The sequence below is a fragment of the Peromyscus leucopus genome, chromosome 5, assembly GCF_004664715.2.
Source record: "Peromyscus leucopus breed LL Stock chromosome 5, UCI_PerLeu_2.1, whole genome shotgun sequence".
Classification (NCBI taxonomy): Eukaryota; Metazoa; Chordata; class Mammalia; order Rodentia; family Cricetidae; genus Peromyscus; species Peromyscus leucopus.
This window is the reverse complement of record NC_051067.1, coordinates 66,354,283-66,370,578: the sequence shown is the minus strand read 5'-3', so window position 1 is coordinate 66,370,578 and position 16,296 is coordinate 66,354,283. Positions and strand designations below refer to the sequence as shown.

The 16,296-nt window shown below is 40.1% G+C and overlaps 1 protein-coding gene across 4 annotated transcripts in view; it reads right to left on the bottom strand.

Annotated features, from left to right (window-relative positions):
* Window positions 1–16,296, bottom strand: part of Pter (phosphotriesterase related) — a 65,170-nt gene that overhangs the window by 6,027 nt on the left and 42,847 nt on the right. For 3 of the 4 annotated variants that reach the window (XM_028870521.2, XM_028870520.2, XM_028870524.2), the window contains exon 4: window positions 1,836–1,976. The exons of the other annotated variant lie outside the window; for it this stretch is intronic. In XM_028870521.2, coding sequence (XP_028726354.1) covers window positions 1,836–1,976 — 141 coding nt within the window. The remainder of the gene's footprint in view (window positions 1–1,835; window positions 1,977–16,296) is intronic. 4 annotated transcript variants of the gene reach the window in all.

Below are 16,296 nucleotides of genomic sequence, written 5' to 3'. Positions count from 1 at the left end.
TCACTAACACTATTATAAATATTACAACATCCTTTGGGAAAACAATCAGTAAACCCTGTGTACCAGTGCCAACACAGAGTCCTGCAGCCATGATTTCCAGCCTTGAGTGGGTCTCAGAATCATGTATTCAACCCAGCAGCCATTCACTCCTATTCTTCCTTGTTCTCCACAAGACCTTGCCTTTAATCTGCCCCTGCTTTCTCAGGAGACAATCATGGCTGCCTCACAGGAAGACTGGAGAACACAAAGGGCTTTGGCCTCAGTTCTGGATCTTCTTGCTAAGACATTTATCTGCATGAACATTGTAGTTTGCCTCCTGCTTTCCCAATGCCAAGGAGAAATGGTCTCTCAAATAGTGTTCTACTCATTCCCCAGATTGCACCCATTTGTCTCCTTTGGCAGCCAGATCTATACTTCTTACCTTTTCAGATATTTTGTGTGAACATTCATTGAATATTTCCATATGTGGTACCAGATGTTCATACAAAAACTCTGCATACTATATTTTATATAAATTGTGTATTAATCTCTTAGGATTACCTTTCTTTCTTGGACCCATTCTCCTTGTCTCTGTACCCCCCAATTTCTGATCTTAGCTTAATAAACTGTTTAACGTTGAAAAACATTCCCCTGGGTCACCTGTTGTCTTCTAGCATCAGCCCACCTCCCTCTTCCTCTCTACTACTACAGTTTTGCCAAGAGTAACCTTCACATTCTCCACCCCCTTGCTTAGCTCCCACTCACTTCTCAAGCCCTCTACTGACTACCATACTTCCTGACTACCAGAGTCTCCTAATTTGCAATCCAGTTGCTATCCTTCAGCCTTGATCCTTCTTGATATCTGCTGCATAGTGTACGTGTTCAAGTCCTTGGCTTAAAGCATGCCTTCTCACTGAGATCCATTACCTTACCTCTGACGGTATCAGCTTGCAGACATCTCTACTTACCTGTCCCTAAGAGGCTGTTACTGACTCCATTTATTCAATATCTGTGTCCCCAGGTCTCTGTCCTCTTTCTCCTCTCCATGATCTTATGTATTCCAAAGATTTGAGCAATCTCATTAACTAATTATGTCTACTTGTCTGTCTCAGTCCAGATACCCACTCTGCATGCACTTCACACTCTGATGTTAGTTATTATTTTAGGGATAACAATACTTAGACACTCCTAAACTAAAGTCTTCTTTGTCAATCAGATGTACAATCTCAGATGTATTTCTCCTCTCCAATTCCCTGTCTTAGTTCATTTAATCTTCAATCTTCATGTCACCCTGTAACCCACACCAAACAACATAGCCCTCTTTGACTCCATCAAGGAATGAATGCTGTCATGATTTACTTCAACACACAGTAGGCAGTGTTGGGAAGTTGTGATGTATGGTGTTTACATGTGGCACTTTATCATTTAAGTTGTAACCACCACCTTAATGATACATCTAATAAAACATTTTAAATGATAGTTGCAGAAAATCTTGGCTTTAGTGAGATCAACCTGAGGAAGAAGGAAGAACTGATTCCACTAAGGGTAAAAGATGGAGATGGCTTTCATTCTCTCCTTGTTATGGCAAGGTAGGGTATTACCTGTTTCTTGTCAGCTGTCCATCTGCACTGAACTTCTAAGGCTCTGATAGCTTTAGCCTACTTCCTATGACTCATTTTTCTTCTTGAAATAATATATAGAGATTTTCTCCCTGGAACAGCTCAGATATATTTTTCTCTGCCAATGCTGCTTCAGCCTGCTTACTATTTTCCAAATCTTTGCTAATACTCACCCAGATATGACAAGCCAAAAGGGCTGGCAGAAGAGAATGTGATTAGAGCCTCCAGCATATTTACCTTCTAATTCTTTTGTTATCATCAGGCATATCGATAGCTGGGCTGAGCTGGTAATTAAGGAGCTCCGTACCAAAGAGATCATATTCCAAGTAGCAGCCAAGTTGAGCAAACTCAAGCAGCTCCTTCTTATTAAATATAGACCTAGAGACAACAAGACAGACATATTGCTATTGCTGTTATTGAAAGCATATTCTCTATATGTATCCTGCGGGAATATATATATATATATATATATATATATATATATATATATATATATATTTTAAGGACTGGAGATGACTCCAGATGGGTATCGTAAGCACTAGCTACCAAACTTGATGACCTGAGTTCAATCCTTAGGATGCACATGGTATAAGGGAAGAACGGATTGCCTCAAGGAGCCCTCTGAACTCTACTCCATGGGATGAACATGCCCACACACAAATGTAAAATAAATGTCATAAAAACTATGGCCCTTATTATGTTCAAGTTTAATTAAACTAAGTTCAATTCATTAACAGAAATATGGAGATCTAACTAAAAAATGAAGTTACCATTATAAAGTCCTTAAGAATTAGTCCTTACATCAATTTTTCTGCTATTATTTAAGCAGAATATTATAACTCTCCTTCAGAATGGCTTTTAAGATATGTCCCACATTCTTCTAAAAATCTTTACTAGCAAGTATTTTCATCCTGTAGAACCACCACGAGCTATGAAAGCTGTCAAAGGTATTTGGTATCAGTTCTCACCAAACCAGTTAGGTTAGTAATGCCAGTCTGGCTGAAACAGGAAGCTCTTGCTGCATGGTGGCAGTGGTGTGATTTTTCTTAAGAAATGGTTCTGAAATTAATTCCAAAGCCTACATAAGTATTATTCCAACAGTTTTCAAAGGGGCGATATCCATAAAATTAATATGTTTAGGGGCTGGGGAGAGGAATCTGTCTGTGAAGTGCTTGAAACAGAAACATGAGGACCTGGGTTCAGATCCTCCGTAACATCAAAGGCCAAGTGCAGATGCAGTGTATTTATAACCCCAGAAAAGGGGGGAAGCAGGGTGGGGAGGGAAGGAGGAACAGTAGATTACGGGATCTCAGTGGCCAGTCTGCCTACCTGAATTGATGAGGTCCAGTTCCAATAAAAAACCATGTCTCAAAAATGAGGTGGAGAGTCATTAAGGAAAACATTCATCATCAACCTTGGCCTCCATATATGCATGTCCATACATGCACATACTCATATGAACATGTACATATAGCATAAATATGTGTATATATATACACACACATATGTATGTTCTTAAAATTTATTATGTCAATATCTTGTCAAATTAATAGGTATATTAAAAATCTCTCTATTTTAGAATACAGTCATGCAAGTGAATGGAAATAAGAAAATACAGACAGGGCAACAGAGGACAGAGCAAAAGATATCTCAAGAAATTTAGATTATAACAGCTAAAAAGGAATGCATTATATTACCCCCAAATAACTTTATAGACATTCAATCACACAGAGAAATAGGAAGGAATAAATAGATCCTGCCAGAATACAGAGTGGAAAATAATATAGGGAGAGGAGCTCCATCAGACACGGCATGAAGGGCTAGAGAAAAAGCCGAGAGAGAGGAAGTGATTACTTGGGGCCCAAAATTAGCCTGGAGAAGAAACAAAAAGACCGGCTTCTCCTTACCTTGTGGGTTCTTATGCGCACTGATGTTCTACCACTTTGCAATTTTAGGCTCCAAGGATTAGAGCATGACTATATGTCTATGATTCTGCTACTAAGCAATCAGAAGTATTTTCAAAGCTTTTCTCCCAAACAATGGAGGATCAATGAAGCTTCCCTGTGCTGTGGGGCAAGAGGTGCTGCTTCCCATGCTTCCGGGGAGCTGGCCACTGCCTCACTCTGAGCTGTCAGAATAAAGCTGCTGACTTTCTCTTTCACCAGTTTAACACAACTTAGAGCTCATGGTACTGTTTTAGGAGGGGAGGCTAAGGAGGCCTTCCTTTATTCTTTAAGACTCAAGTCACCACTGTGCTAAGGTCTATTAATACTACTCCTTCCCCATCTTCTTACCATGGAGACAAACTTTTGCTTCCAAATTTACTAAGCTAAAAGGATATGTGTTTTTATGTAGTAAACATATTCTGTTTTTCCCAAAGAACCATGCTTAGAAACAAAATATACACAATTAAAATAACACGAGGGAGAAGAGATTAAGCTTAGTATTTTCTTTTTTGAGTCAAATTTGAATTGTTAATTACCCAATATGCACAAGTTACTGGATGGGGAAGCCAGAGGAGGATGTAGGCATTGACAGGTCAGATGGGAAGCCAGAGGAGGATGGAAGCATTGATAGGTCAGATGGGGAAGCCAGAGGAGGAAGGAGGCATTGACAGGTCAGATGGGAAGGCAGAGGAGGATGCAGGCATTGACAGGTCAGACGGGGAAGCCAGAGGAGGATGCAGGCATTAACAGGTCAGATGGGAAGCCAGAGGAGGATGGAAGCATTGACAGGTCAGATGGGAAGCCAGAGGAGGAAGGAGGCATTGACAGGTCAGATTAGACTCTTGTTTCTGTTCCTAATATTTTTTCCTTTCTTCTTTTGGCCCAATGCCCCCAAACAAAGTTTTCTGCATTTTAAGTAATGTATTAAGGCAACAACAACAACAACAAAAATATAGTAGGTATAAAGCCACAGGAAAATCTTCAGTCTTAGTTCCAATTGAAAGTAAACACCAGGGGCTGGGTGGGGGCGGGGTAGCTCAAGCTGGGAAAGGGCTTGCTGAGCAGACATGAGAACCCGGGACTGATTCCAGGCACCACATCAAAATCCATGCACTGTGGCAGACGCTGGGAATCTCTGTGCTGAGGAAGTGGATGGAGGCAGATGCCTGAAGCTTGCCATCCAGCCAGTCTCGTCTAACTGGCAAGTCCCAAGCCCCAGTGAGAGACCTGTTTCAGAACGCAAGGCAAGCAGCCCCTGGGGAACAACAGCCAGGACTGACTTCTGGCCTCCACATGCATGAACACACATGTACATGAATCTCCCCCCCCCCCCCGTGTGTACTCCTCAGCAGTTGTGCTGTTTTATCATCTCATTTAATGTTTCCCACAATCCTACAGTTCTTGATCTCATTGGTGAACTGGGAAAGTGGTATTAAGGTACTGTGCTAAACTCATTTCAAAGTTTGGAAGCCATGCTCTTAGCCATCACAATCCACAACTTGTCTCATTACCACTTTTTTTTTCCACTTAATGGAAAACCTATATGGACTGAATATATGTATAGTATATGTCATTTTAAAGCTTGGTATTTGTATCCTCTCCCACACTACCCTGAAACTGTGTGTGAAAAAATGGGAATCAAATGGGAATATGTGGGTAAGGAAGGGAAAACTCCAGAAGGACAAAAAAGATTAGCTTGTAGAGTGTTTTAATTCCTAGGTAGGGGTATAATTAATATGGTAAGTATAAAAGGTAATAAGATGAAGCCTTTCCAATCATTTTAGACAGAATGACTAACATACTCAAGGGAGGAGAAGGAACAACCTTGGTCCTGACTAGTGCTTCCTTTCTTCCCATGAGCCTCACATCTCTCTGGGCTCCTTCTCGCTGCTAAAGGGCACATAGGCATCTTCTTTCACCAGGTCAGACAAGATGGCTGGTTGATCTATCACCCATGCTGGCTGCTCCCACACCCTTCCCTACCTTAATTCATATAAACTATGCTATGGTTTGGTTTGAGGGCATGCCTATCAAAGGCTCATGCGTTAGAGCTTGGCCCCCAGCTCGTGGCACTATTAGCAGGCAGAACCCTAGAGAAGTAGAACACAACAGGAGGTCTTCCAGTCACTGGGTGATGCCCTTGACAGGGGTGTATTTGGATGTCAGTCCCTTCTTACTCTCTTTCTCGCTTGGCCATGAGTTGAAGATCTTTGTCTTGCTAAGTGCTCCCACCATAGCATTCTGTATTCCCAACAGAGGAGTTTCGAGGTAATACATCTTCCTGATCTCAGACTCTACTTCCATGACTATGACCCAGATTCTTTCTTCTTCCTTCCTTCCTTCCTTCCTTCCTTCCTTCCTTCCTTCCTTCCTTCCTTCCTTCCTTCCTTCCTTCCTCCCTCCCTCCCTCCCTCCTCCCTCCCTCCCTCCCTCCCTCCCTTCCTTCCTTCCTTCTTTCCTTCCTTCCTTCCGTCCTCCCTTCCTCCTTCTCTCTCTCTTTCTTTCTTTCTTCCTCTCTCTCCCTTCCTTTCTTTGTTTCTTTCCTTCTCTTCTGCTTCCTCTTCTTCCTTCTCTTCTTTTTCTTCTTCTTTTAAATTTTATTTTTGAGACAGTGTCTCATTATGTAGCTCTGGCTGTACTGGAACTCACTATGTAGGCCAATCTGGCCTTGAACTCACAGAGATCTGCCTACCTCTGCCTCCCGAGTGCTGGGATTAAAGACGTTCGCCATTATGATTTGGCTGGTCCAAATTCTTTATAAGTTGATTCATTTCACATTGTTGTTTTTGTCTGACTATCATCATATAATGAAGCAGAGAGAGAACAATAATGGGTGTAAGGACAAGATAAATCCATTAGGAGATGCCCCAGCAACCTATTTCTTCTAATCAGGTACCACTTTCTGTCAGTCCATTCAGCTGTAAACTCATCAACAGACGATGAATAAAGCTGTTCCCCTGCAGACTCTGTTACTTTCCAATGGCTTCAACAGCTAGTGATCAAGACTTCAACACATGAGCCCTTTGGGGAAACACTTTTTATTCAAACTATAACATAGGCATTTAATAAAATATATATAATATACACATCTTCATTTTATAGATGGAAAAGGTAAATCTAAGAAAATATAAATACACAGCTCCTAATGGTGGTGTGAAGAAACCCAGACTGCTCTGTGTTCAGGAGGAGCATTGACTTCTACCAGCCTCATCCATACTGAGAATACCCGCTCACCAAAGAAGCTCTATTCAATGCCGTTGACTCTTACTCTGTGGAGAAACAGGCTTCCTGGCATTGAGATCTAAAAGACTCACTTACCCACAGCTCCTTAAACTTCAACAGGGTCAACTTACCTATGTGAAACTGACACTAGTTGGATGATTTCCAGAGACTGGAGTTGTGCTATTTCAGTTTTGTTTACCCACATGATTTTTCTTTCACTTGGAGAAGGGTTGTTCCCAAATGTCAATATAGAAAAATGGACTCCACTTGAAGTCTGTCAGGTGAGATCTCAATTCTTCCAGCCATCAGTGATGTCAGGGGACAGCTTATAGAAGTGGAGGTGCTAACCGCAGACAGGCCAATGCCTTCCATATTTTATATCCATGAGTAACTCTATTCTTCTCTAACCAAGAATCCATAGGTTTTTAAGATAAGAGTCTTAATGTTTTTCTTCTTTGTACCAACTATGACATGTAAAAGAGCTTCTGGGCTTCCAACATGGCTTCATGGGTAAAGGCACTTATCACCAAGTCTGACAATCTGAGTTCAGTATCAGGGACTCATGTTGTAGAAATGAGTGGCTCCCACAAATTATTCTCTGACTTCCTCATATATACCATGGCTCATTTTCATAAATATATATACCTACATGTGCACACACAGATATGTTTTATATACATATATATATATATATATAAAATTGTTAAAAGAACTCTTAAATACAACATGAAGAACATTTCATCTTCTGATGAATGAAATAACTTCCAAGTCATTTATGAAGTATCTTGGGAATTCCAGCATGAAAATCAGACATTTTTTAGTCAAGTATTTGTTCTTTTCACTCCTGTGATATAATTTCATCTGCTGCGTACTTTAAACTTTTGCTCTTCAGCTAGTGGATTGATACTACATATATTACAAAGTAGCATCTATAGAAGGAACAGAAATATATTTAATAAAAATATATATTAAATAAAAGATGTACTGTTATCTTCCTAGAATAGGAAGTGGCATCTGAAGTGATCTGTCTTAATTTTCAAAACACTTACAAATGACCTAGTGTTTCAAGCCTGGGGTCAACATGGACATGAACATTGATTCTGTTCTTCCTGCTCCCTCTCTATTCTAGTTATTGTCATGTCCTGAGGGATTTAATTTAACATCAAAGCATACCCTGAATGGGGGTAGGGATGTCTTCATAAAATGACAATTTGGACAAGGTTTGGAGGCCTTTATGTAAAAGAACTAAGAGTAAGAGAAAAGGCTGTGATTCCCAGGTACCTCAAAAATGGCAGCAGTACCTACTATTTGTCTGGAGGCTCCCAGTTCACTGAACTCCTGAATATAGTATGTCATTTCATATATCCAATTATGCCTTGTGACTTAGCTCAGCAAACATTTACTGTCACCTGTCTTGTGTTATCCTTTATGTTGGGAATACAAATCTGAATAAAGACCTTCAGCTGTCATGCTAAGTAACTTAAAGTCTGTTGAAGAAGACAGATGTTTAAAGTAATAATTATCATGAAATGTACCAGAGTTTTTATAGTGCAAATAAATACAAGGTATTATGAAAGAACAGTGAATGAAAGGATTCACTTGAGCTGAGTCTTGAAGTATCTCATTTACATAAAGTTAGGTGGGGTTCAGGTGTTGCATAAGAGGTGCTCAATCCAGGGGAACACCTGTTGAGAGTTAAGAAACGAGCTTATTGCTCTTGAATGTAAGGCAATAGCTTATCCCAGGTGAAGTAATTGAAAGAGGAAACATCCATCCATTCATCCATCTGTCCATCCATACATCTATTCCTACACCCAGTACACCATACATTCACCTTTCTAATTAATAAGAAATTGTTGGTCTCCTATTAGCATAACTTATGAGCTGGAGAACAAAGGCATGTAGCATACAGTCCTTTTCTTCAGAAAAAATAGTGTCTATTAAGGAAAAGAGACACCTAAACAAATAACTGTTTTACAGAATTTACCAAGTATCATGATAATTGTACTTCTAAGAATGAGGTTAGCAAATAGAAAAAGGCAAAGAGCATCTTGCCTGGTTCAGGGAAAACTTGGGTGAATTACATATTGACGGAATATCTTCCAAACAGGCACAAAGAATAGAATAAGACATTACAGTAGACTGACACATTTGTATGAGAGCTTGGAAGCACAGGACACTTGAAATAGTTCCTGGAGATTTATGGGAGATTGGATAGAGCATGAGGTGGGCACCAGAGGACCAAGGTATTTGGATTTTGGGTTTAAGCGGATGGTATTCACTGAAGTGTTTTAAGTCAGAGGGAGGAACATAGTCAGGGTTGTATTTGAGAAGATGTTTCTAGTTGACTGTGGAGACCAGATTCTGTGAGGAGGCTAAGGAATCGAGTCCTTTTGGGGAGACTCACAGTAAGTAGTTCAGGTGACAAACGAAGAGGCCTGAATTCGGGCAATAAGAGAAGAGTGAATAGCAAGAGCTGTGTTTGGAGATCTTCACGAGGTGAGTACACAGTAGCATGCCCGGACTCCAAAGAAACACTCAGGCTAGTGTTCAGAGTGAAGAGCACTGCCACTGGTCAGAAGGAAAGCAGCAAGCAGCTGGGGGGAACTATGGGGGCCTGTCAGTGTGGTGCAGATGGGGAATGAACTCAGGTCAGCTAATTAGCTGGATTAAGTGATTCCAAGCACATGGGAGGAGCAGGTTCCGAAGCACACAATACACTGAGGATATAATTATGCCACGTGAAAATGTCAGTACACAAAGAAGAAACTGAAGCGTGGATCCCGCAAAGCATAGGCAGCCTGGTCTTCCAGTACCCAAGCCCAGTGTTCTCTCCTTAGGTTGTGCAGTGACCTAGTTAGTCATCAGACACTCAGACCTATGGATTCCTGAGGCTAGAGGCTGGGAACTGAGGAGAGAGTCCTGTCTCACTGAACCGGCACATGAGGAAGCATGGACTGCATTTCTCACAAAATATACATACTCTGGATCAAGTAAAAATTTAAAAGTTGGCACACACATGCAAAGATAGACATTCATATATGCAACTGCTTTCTTAAAAACTGAATTTTGATGAATGCCCACCATAAAAACTAATTACCAAAAAAAGTAATTTATTTATCCCCCTGACCCCTTGAATTTTTCACTTTAAAGCCAAGAAATATTTGTACAGATAGAGTATATGGAATGTTTAATTATGCTATAAAAACTTCAGTAGCTACTTTAAATTACTAAACTCAACTAAAAACATTCATTTAATAACCTAAAATGAATTTTAACATCTTTGATGATATTTTAAGCAAATATAAGTTATTATAATCCAATGATAATAATCTAATTAATACTGAAGCCAGATCTGGTGGTTCATGACTATAATTGCAGAACCCTGAAGGCTGAGGCAGGAGGATCACAATTTCAAGGCCACTCCGGGCTACACTGTTGATTTTAGTTTGGCTTGGGTGGGTTGCAACCTGAGACTTATCTCAAAAAATGAAAAAATTTCAACTTAAAAATGATTTCCAAACACTCTCCTCGTGTATGTTCTATACAGCTCATGGCAGCCTTACTGCAATGAAACCTTTAAAAAACTTTAAGTTTGGACAAGGTTCTGGGTATTGAACCCAGGGCCTCACACGTGGTCTGTATTCTATTTCTGCCACCACAGGGGTGGAAGATACCAGTTAAGAAATTTCAATTAATTAAAAATAAATGTCAAAAATATGAGGAGTAAATTACTGCCAGCAGATTTTAAGGCAATTTTATATTTCAGTTAAATGTTGACCAAGAATTTGAGTTTCATTCAAACTTATTTAGAATGACATATTAGATTAATATATCATTAGCTCATGGCTATATCTGAAAGTATTTAAAATATCAACATACATGTTTTATAAGATTTTTTTTAACATCCTATTATGGGCCAGTATTTCAAGGTTAGTGATTAACTGAGAATAAAAGCCAAGAGGAAAATAATTCCAACTGCCATTATCTACATTTTAATAAACATCTTCCACACTTCCCAGTCCTGACTGGTCCAGTCTCTGTTTGATGATGTCATAGGAAGAACTGATGTCACACTTTAAATATTATGACTTTAAATATTATGACTTAAGATTTTAGTAAAAGGAACAGCAGGCCACAAGGAAAAAAAAAACACTTCTTTAAATTAGACTAAAACCACAAGGTGGCTCTGAATTGCAAAGCGTGATTAAAACTTTAAAAGTCACTTCACAGTTTATACGCCCCAGGAAGAGCTTTTGACCATGAGCTTTCTGGCTGCCACATAGCACAAAAGAGGCTGCGTTTTTCATGTTCTGCAGTACACAGTTCAGGGGATGACGGTGTTGAGGACAGTGAAGATAAATCTCATGGACACGACAATCCTATTTGTTAAAATGTCACCTTTCATGTGAATGGTGTCAGAGTCATGACAAATTGCTTCAGGAAAAAAATTAATAGTGGAAAGTTTGGGTAGGTAGAATGGGCCAGGAATAACACAGGACCAGGGTGGCCTTTTGTTGTGTATTGGCAGATCTACAAATGGCAATTTGGGATACTTGAAAATATCAAATACCACTGTAGTATAGTTGCATTTTATTGGACAGTATCTGTACATAGAAATTAAGCTGGCTTTCAGTTTGTGAAAGGCTAGGCTGGATTTCTTTCTTCTTTCTGTGTCTGTCTTTTAAGTAGGCTCCATCTTAAAAGAAAATCCATGATAAGCAGTAATAGGAAGACATTTACATGGCACTTTAAGGGTTAAAGATAATTTTCTTGGTTGGGGAGATGGCTCAGTGAGAAAGAGCACTTGCTGTGTAAGCAAGAGGGCCTGGGGAGTTCAAATCCCCAGACTCAATGTGAAAAGCCAGGCGTGGCAACACACTTACGTTCCTAGTGCTATGGGACCTGGAATAGGAGGATTGCTAAGATTTACTGGCCACCGGCCTAGTGGCAGGTTGAGTGAGAGACCCTGTCTCAAGCAGTACCTGATGTCTTCCTCGGGCCTCTATGTGCACATGGGCATCTGCACATACACAAATAATTTTTCTTAACCTCTTTGAACAGACAGACTTGGAGGCTTAAATAACTTATTGAAAGTCACTCGGCAAGCAACTGAAACATGAAACCAGGGAAGCCAGCTCCATCTCCTCTCTCTAGTGTCCAGTCTGGGCAGCATTAAGTAAAGAATCACTGCAGTCAATGTCATTGCATAATTTTAACTTAAAATACATTCAAGGTTTGTATCGGTAAGGTATTGATGTAACCAACCGTCTTATTAAATAAGAAACACAGAAACAATGTAAAAGAGAAAGCCAAGAGGTCAGAGCTCAGAGCTAAAATCTCACCCTTCCGCCTGCGGTGTCCCAGCTTCCCGAAAGAGACCTATTTCCTGTCTGTTCATCTATTTATAGTATTTTGTTCTGCCTTCTCATTGGTTGTAAACCCAAACACATGACTGCCTCGTCACTGTCTGAATGTACAGCCCCCTAGGTCTTAAAGGTATATGTCTCCAATGCTGGCTGTATCCCTGAACACACAGAGATCTATGGGATTAAAGGCGTGTGCCACCACCGCCACACTCTTGCTATGGCTCTAATAGCTCTGACCCTCGGACAACTTTATTTATTAACATACAATCAAAATCACATTTCAGTACAATTAGATTACCACCACAGTAAGGACTCTATTAAAATGCATATTTTACATAAAATGTATTACCAGAATCCACATGTACACAAAAGCAACAAAGATGCCATGTTAAAAAGTACCTAGGTTATCATGTATGTGACATACGTACACATAACACATACTACACAGTGAATCTTCTGTCGTAATGAAAGCAGAGGACATGCCAGTGAGCATTAGTCACTGTAGGAAAGAAAGTGATATTAGTAAATATTTTCTATTAAAAATTCTCACTTGCTCATCCTTTGTTGCCTGCACCAGTTTCTTTAATTTCTCACTCTGGTTGGATCTCAGCCAACCAGACTGACTGATATTGTTTATTTTTCCTGTATATTAAATGCATGCTGCACATGCTAAACAATGCACACTCATTTGTCTTAATGCATTTTGTACATCATGTCTACAATGTGTGGACATGCATCCTCCTAATTATAAACTGTTAAGAAATGGAGCTGTATTTATAGGCTTCTGAACACTGCACACCACTGTAGGTGCATAGTACTCCAATTGTTCTTTTTAAGAATGCTACTGTACCATTTAGCAATACAAAGATATTTTGTTCAATTTCCATTTGCCAGACATTTGCTTGGAAATATTTCTGAATGACTTCAAATTAATTCATTAGAATTTATAGGAATTAAACGTGTACAGCTCCAAGGTTCCTGCAGAGCTATTTTTTTTTGTGCCTTCTTAAAGAAAATCTTAAGGTTAAAAGTCACCATAATTATAATTAAATAATCACTTTGACAGAATTGCAGTCCAATGTTTGATATATACATATGGTAATTGCTCATTCAAATATTTGTTGTACGAATGAAGTGATATTGCACTCCTTTCATTTAATTAGCAGCATGGGAAAAAAGTGTCAGATTTGTATCCTTCCAAGAGTTTGGCCAATTTGGCATGCATGATCAAAGGCAAAGAGAATGAAGTGTTTTTGGAGCATTCCTGAGTTTTTCCTTCTGCTCTTTCAGATACCCTTGGGTCAAATTCCTTTACCTTCCCCAGGGAGCAATTTTCAAAGAGAGTGATGTGCTATCTTCCTACACTTAATTATCATGCCCCTAATCAGACCCTGGATGTCCATCAAAAATCTCTGGCTTGTTAAATAGATATCCCAGAAGATAAAAGATTTAGGCATAGCACCTGTCTGTTGCCCTCCAGGAAGCTCAAATTTTGAACTGGCAAATAGTTCCCAAATATTTCTTATTTGGACCTTTTATTTATTTATTTATTTATTTCCCATTGAGCTTTTCTCTGATAAAGTAATAATTCTGTTGTGTATGCATTGTTACAAGTACTCTAATAGTGCATTCATAGTAAACCCTGTTTGAAAACAAATGGCAAAAAGAACAGCTGTTTGTGGGGGGGCATTCTTTAAAGCACACATAGCCCATGTTAGACCTGCCCCAAAGTGGTGCCGTTGATAGCCGCCACCTACCTGTGTGGCTAGTTTCTGCAGGCGGTAAAATTATCATAAACGTGTAATGGTGCAAAGACTTTCCCATTAAAAGCCCAAACAAGAACACAGGGATGCTGCGATTCTCTAATCCATGTTGACTTTGGGTAGACATCACTGTCAAGGACAGTCCCCTTTGATGTCCCTAAGGGTTAAATGCATAGCAGTCAAACTGCTCTTCAACAGATTCCTGTGCCTTAAGGGAAACAGATGGTTAGGGGCGAGCTTGGAACACAGCAGATTTATTTTATCAGGTTGTTGCCTGTTTAATGACCTTAAACTGGTAACCAATGGTCACATGGTAACAGTGTGGTTTGGAGGTCTTCAAGGAAATGGTCATCTGTTAACTCTTTCTTTTCAACATCCCAATCGCCCCCTTTGGATAACCATGCAAAACATTCTTGTTGTAGTGGTGTGTGTGTGTGTGTGTGTGTGTGTGTGTGTGCTGGCCTGGCTACCTGTCTCTCTGCCTGCCTGCCTGTCTGGGTAAATCCTCATGCAGATTTCATAAATCTTCAGAAATATTTAACTGCTTCCATAGGATGGTGAGCACACTAAAATGTTTTGTATTTGTGTTTTCCCAAATGAAATCTGCATTTGAAGGGAGAACTAACGTAATTTTAATGGGTAGTCAAGGGTGAAGATGACCCTTCTCAGTCCCGACCCCTTGTGTCCCAAAGTGAGCCAAAAGGCATACCGGTCACCCCAAGGTACCACTTCCCAAACTTAACAGACCACAGCTTTAGAACCTTCTATCCTATGCCCAGAAACATGGTGGGAGAATGAAATGGTGTTGTGTTTGGTTTGGGGAGTTTTAGAGACTGTGTTTTAGGGAACGCTCCCCCTTTTTTTTATGTCTTCTACCATGTGTCCAGCTCTTTTGTGAGTTGTCCCCATTACAAAGAGCTGAATCCCCTGCTTTTTCAGCACAGATCAGATTTATGCACCTCCCAGCAGAGCTCAGACTGCCTGTGGGAAGCTGACCCAGTCCAGCTCCAGCCTGGCAACTGGTCTGCTGTGAACAGCCACTTCAAATAGCCACCACTTCCTACATCTGCCTCCTGATCTTTTTCTGTTACTTTATTTGGTTTGTTTTCAAAAGTCATTTTCCCTGGTTGCTTCCCCATTGAAATATTTCCATGTAATTCTTTGTCATGCACTGGAATCCCAAATGATCCATACCATGGGTGCAGAGCGGGTGATTGCTCTAGCAATTGCCTCAGGATGTACCCCTCTGCTCAGGGCTTGTGTGGGGTCAGGTCAATTTCATTCAGTCCTGAGCCATCCAAGAGGGAAATAATGAACTTGTAGCCAATGGAAATCAGCTAAATGTTTTTATCATTTAATATAAAAAGTATATACATGCTGTATACGTGTATATATAATGTATATAAAGGTCTAGTGAAAAACGTAGTTCAACCACTAGGAAATAACTACTAATTATTTTTTATATTGTTTGATTTTTATAAGCCAGGAAATAATGTTGTGGTAGTTCAAGTTTATTTCACAATTTACAATGAAAACTTATTTTCTATGTGTGCCAAGCATAATTTTTCTAACTTAACGTCTAACTGTGAAGAAAGAAGGATAGTAAGATTCTGCTTTAAGGAGCAGCTTGATCCAGTTTCAAGCAGTGTGGTAGACTAAACGTTCACAGAAAACCTTTCCAACAGAGTCCATGTAAAACACTGACTAAAACTGAAGAGAGAAAACAGTCTCCTGCTTTTAAATGCCTGGTTGGGGCTGCTGGCAAAGTTGAGACTTGTTCAGGGGCAGAAGTAACAACGGAGGTGAGAAAATGAGCAATAAGGCCAGGTAACGCAAGCACTACGTGACAGGCTTGGAGAGCTAAGGGAGCCAGGGCTTGGGACTAAAGTGGGAGCAAGATCAGTCTGGCGATGTGCGGGAAGCTGCCCCACCAGGAAAAACAGCCTCCCTCCCTCCCTCTCCATGAATCCGGAACAGGGAGAAACCGTGAGCCACAGAGTTCTCAAGAGTGCATGCTTGCCTTCCTCTTAGCTGATGAAGTGGGAAAGATGGGAGAGAAGTCTTGAGAATCTATAGCCATAACTGTGTGCCTAACAAGTGTAAGGGTGAGAACTCACAGCGGCTGTGTGATGTGTGACAGGCTCTCCTGTCAGAAATGTGAACAACCATAAAGAGCTGTGTGTGTTTCCGTTCATTTGAAGTATTTGGCATTCAGATTCACGGAGAGGGAAAGCAGAAGGGGAGAGAAAGTGTCCTGAACATGACTGAACTGATTGCTTCAAATATTTTAAGATGATAAATGTTATGTTACATGTATTTTATCATAATAAATAAAAAAGAAACACCTTTAAATTTAATTTAAAGTTGAATTAAGTTGACAATGACACCCAACTCCCTA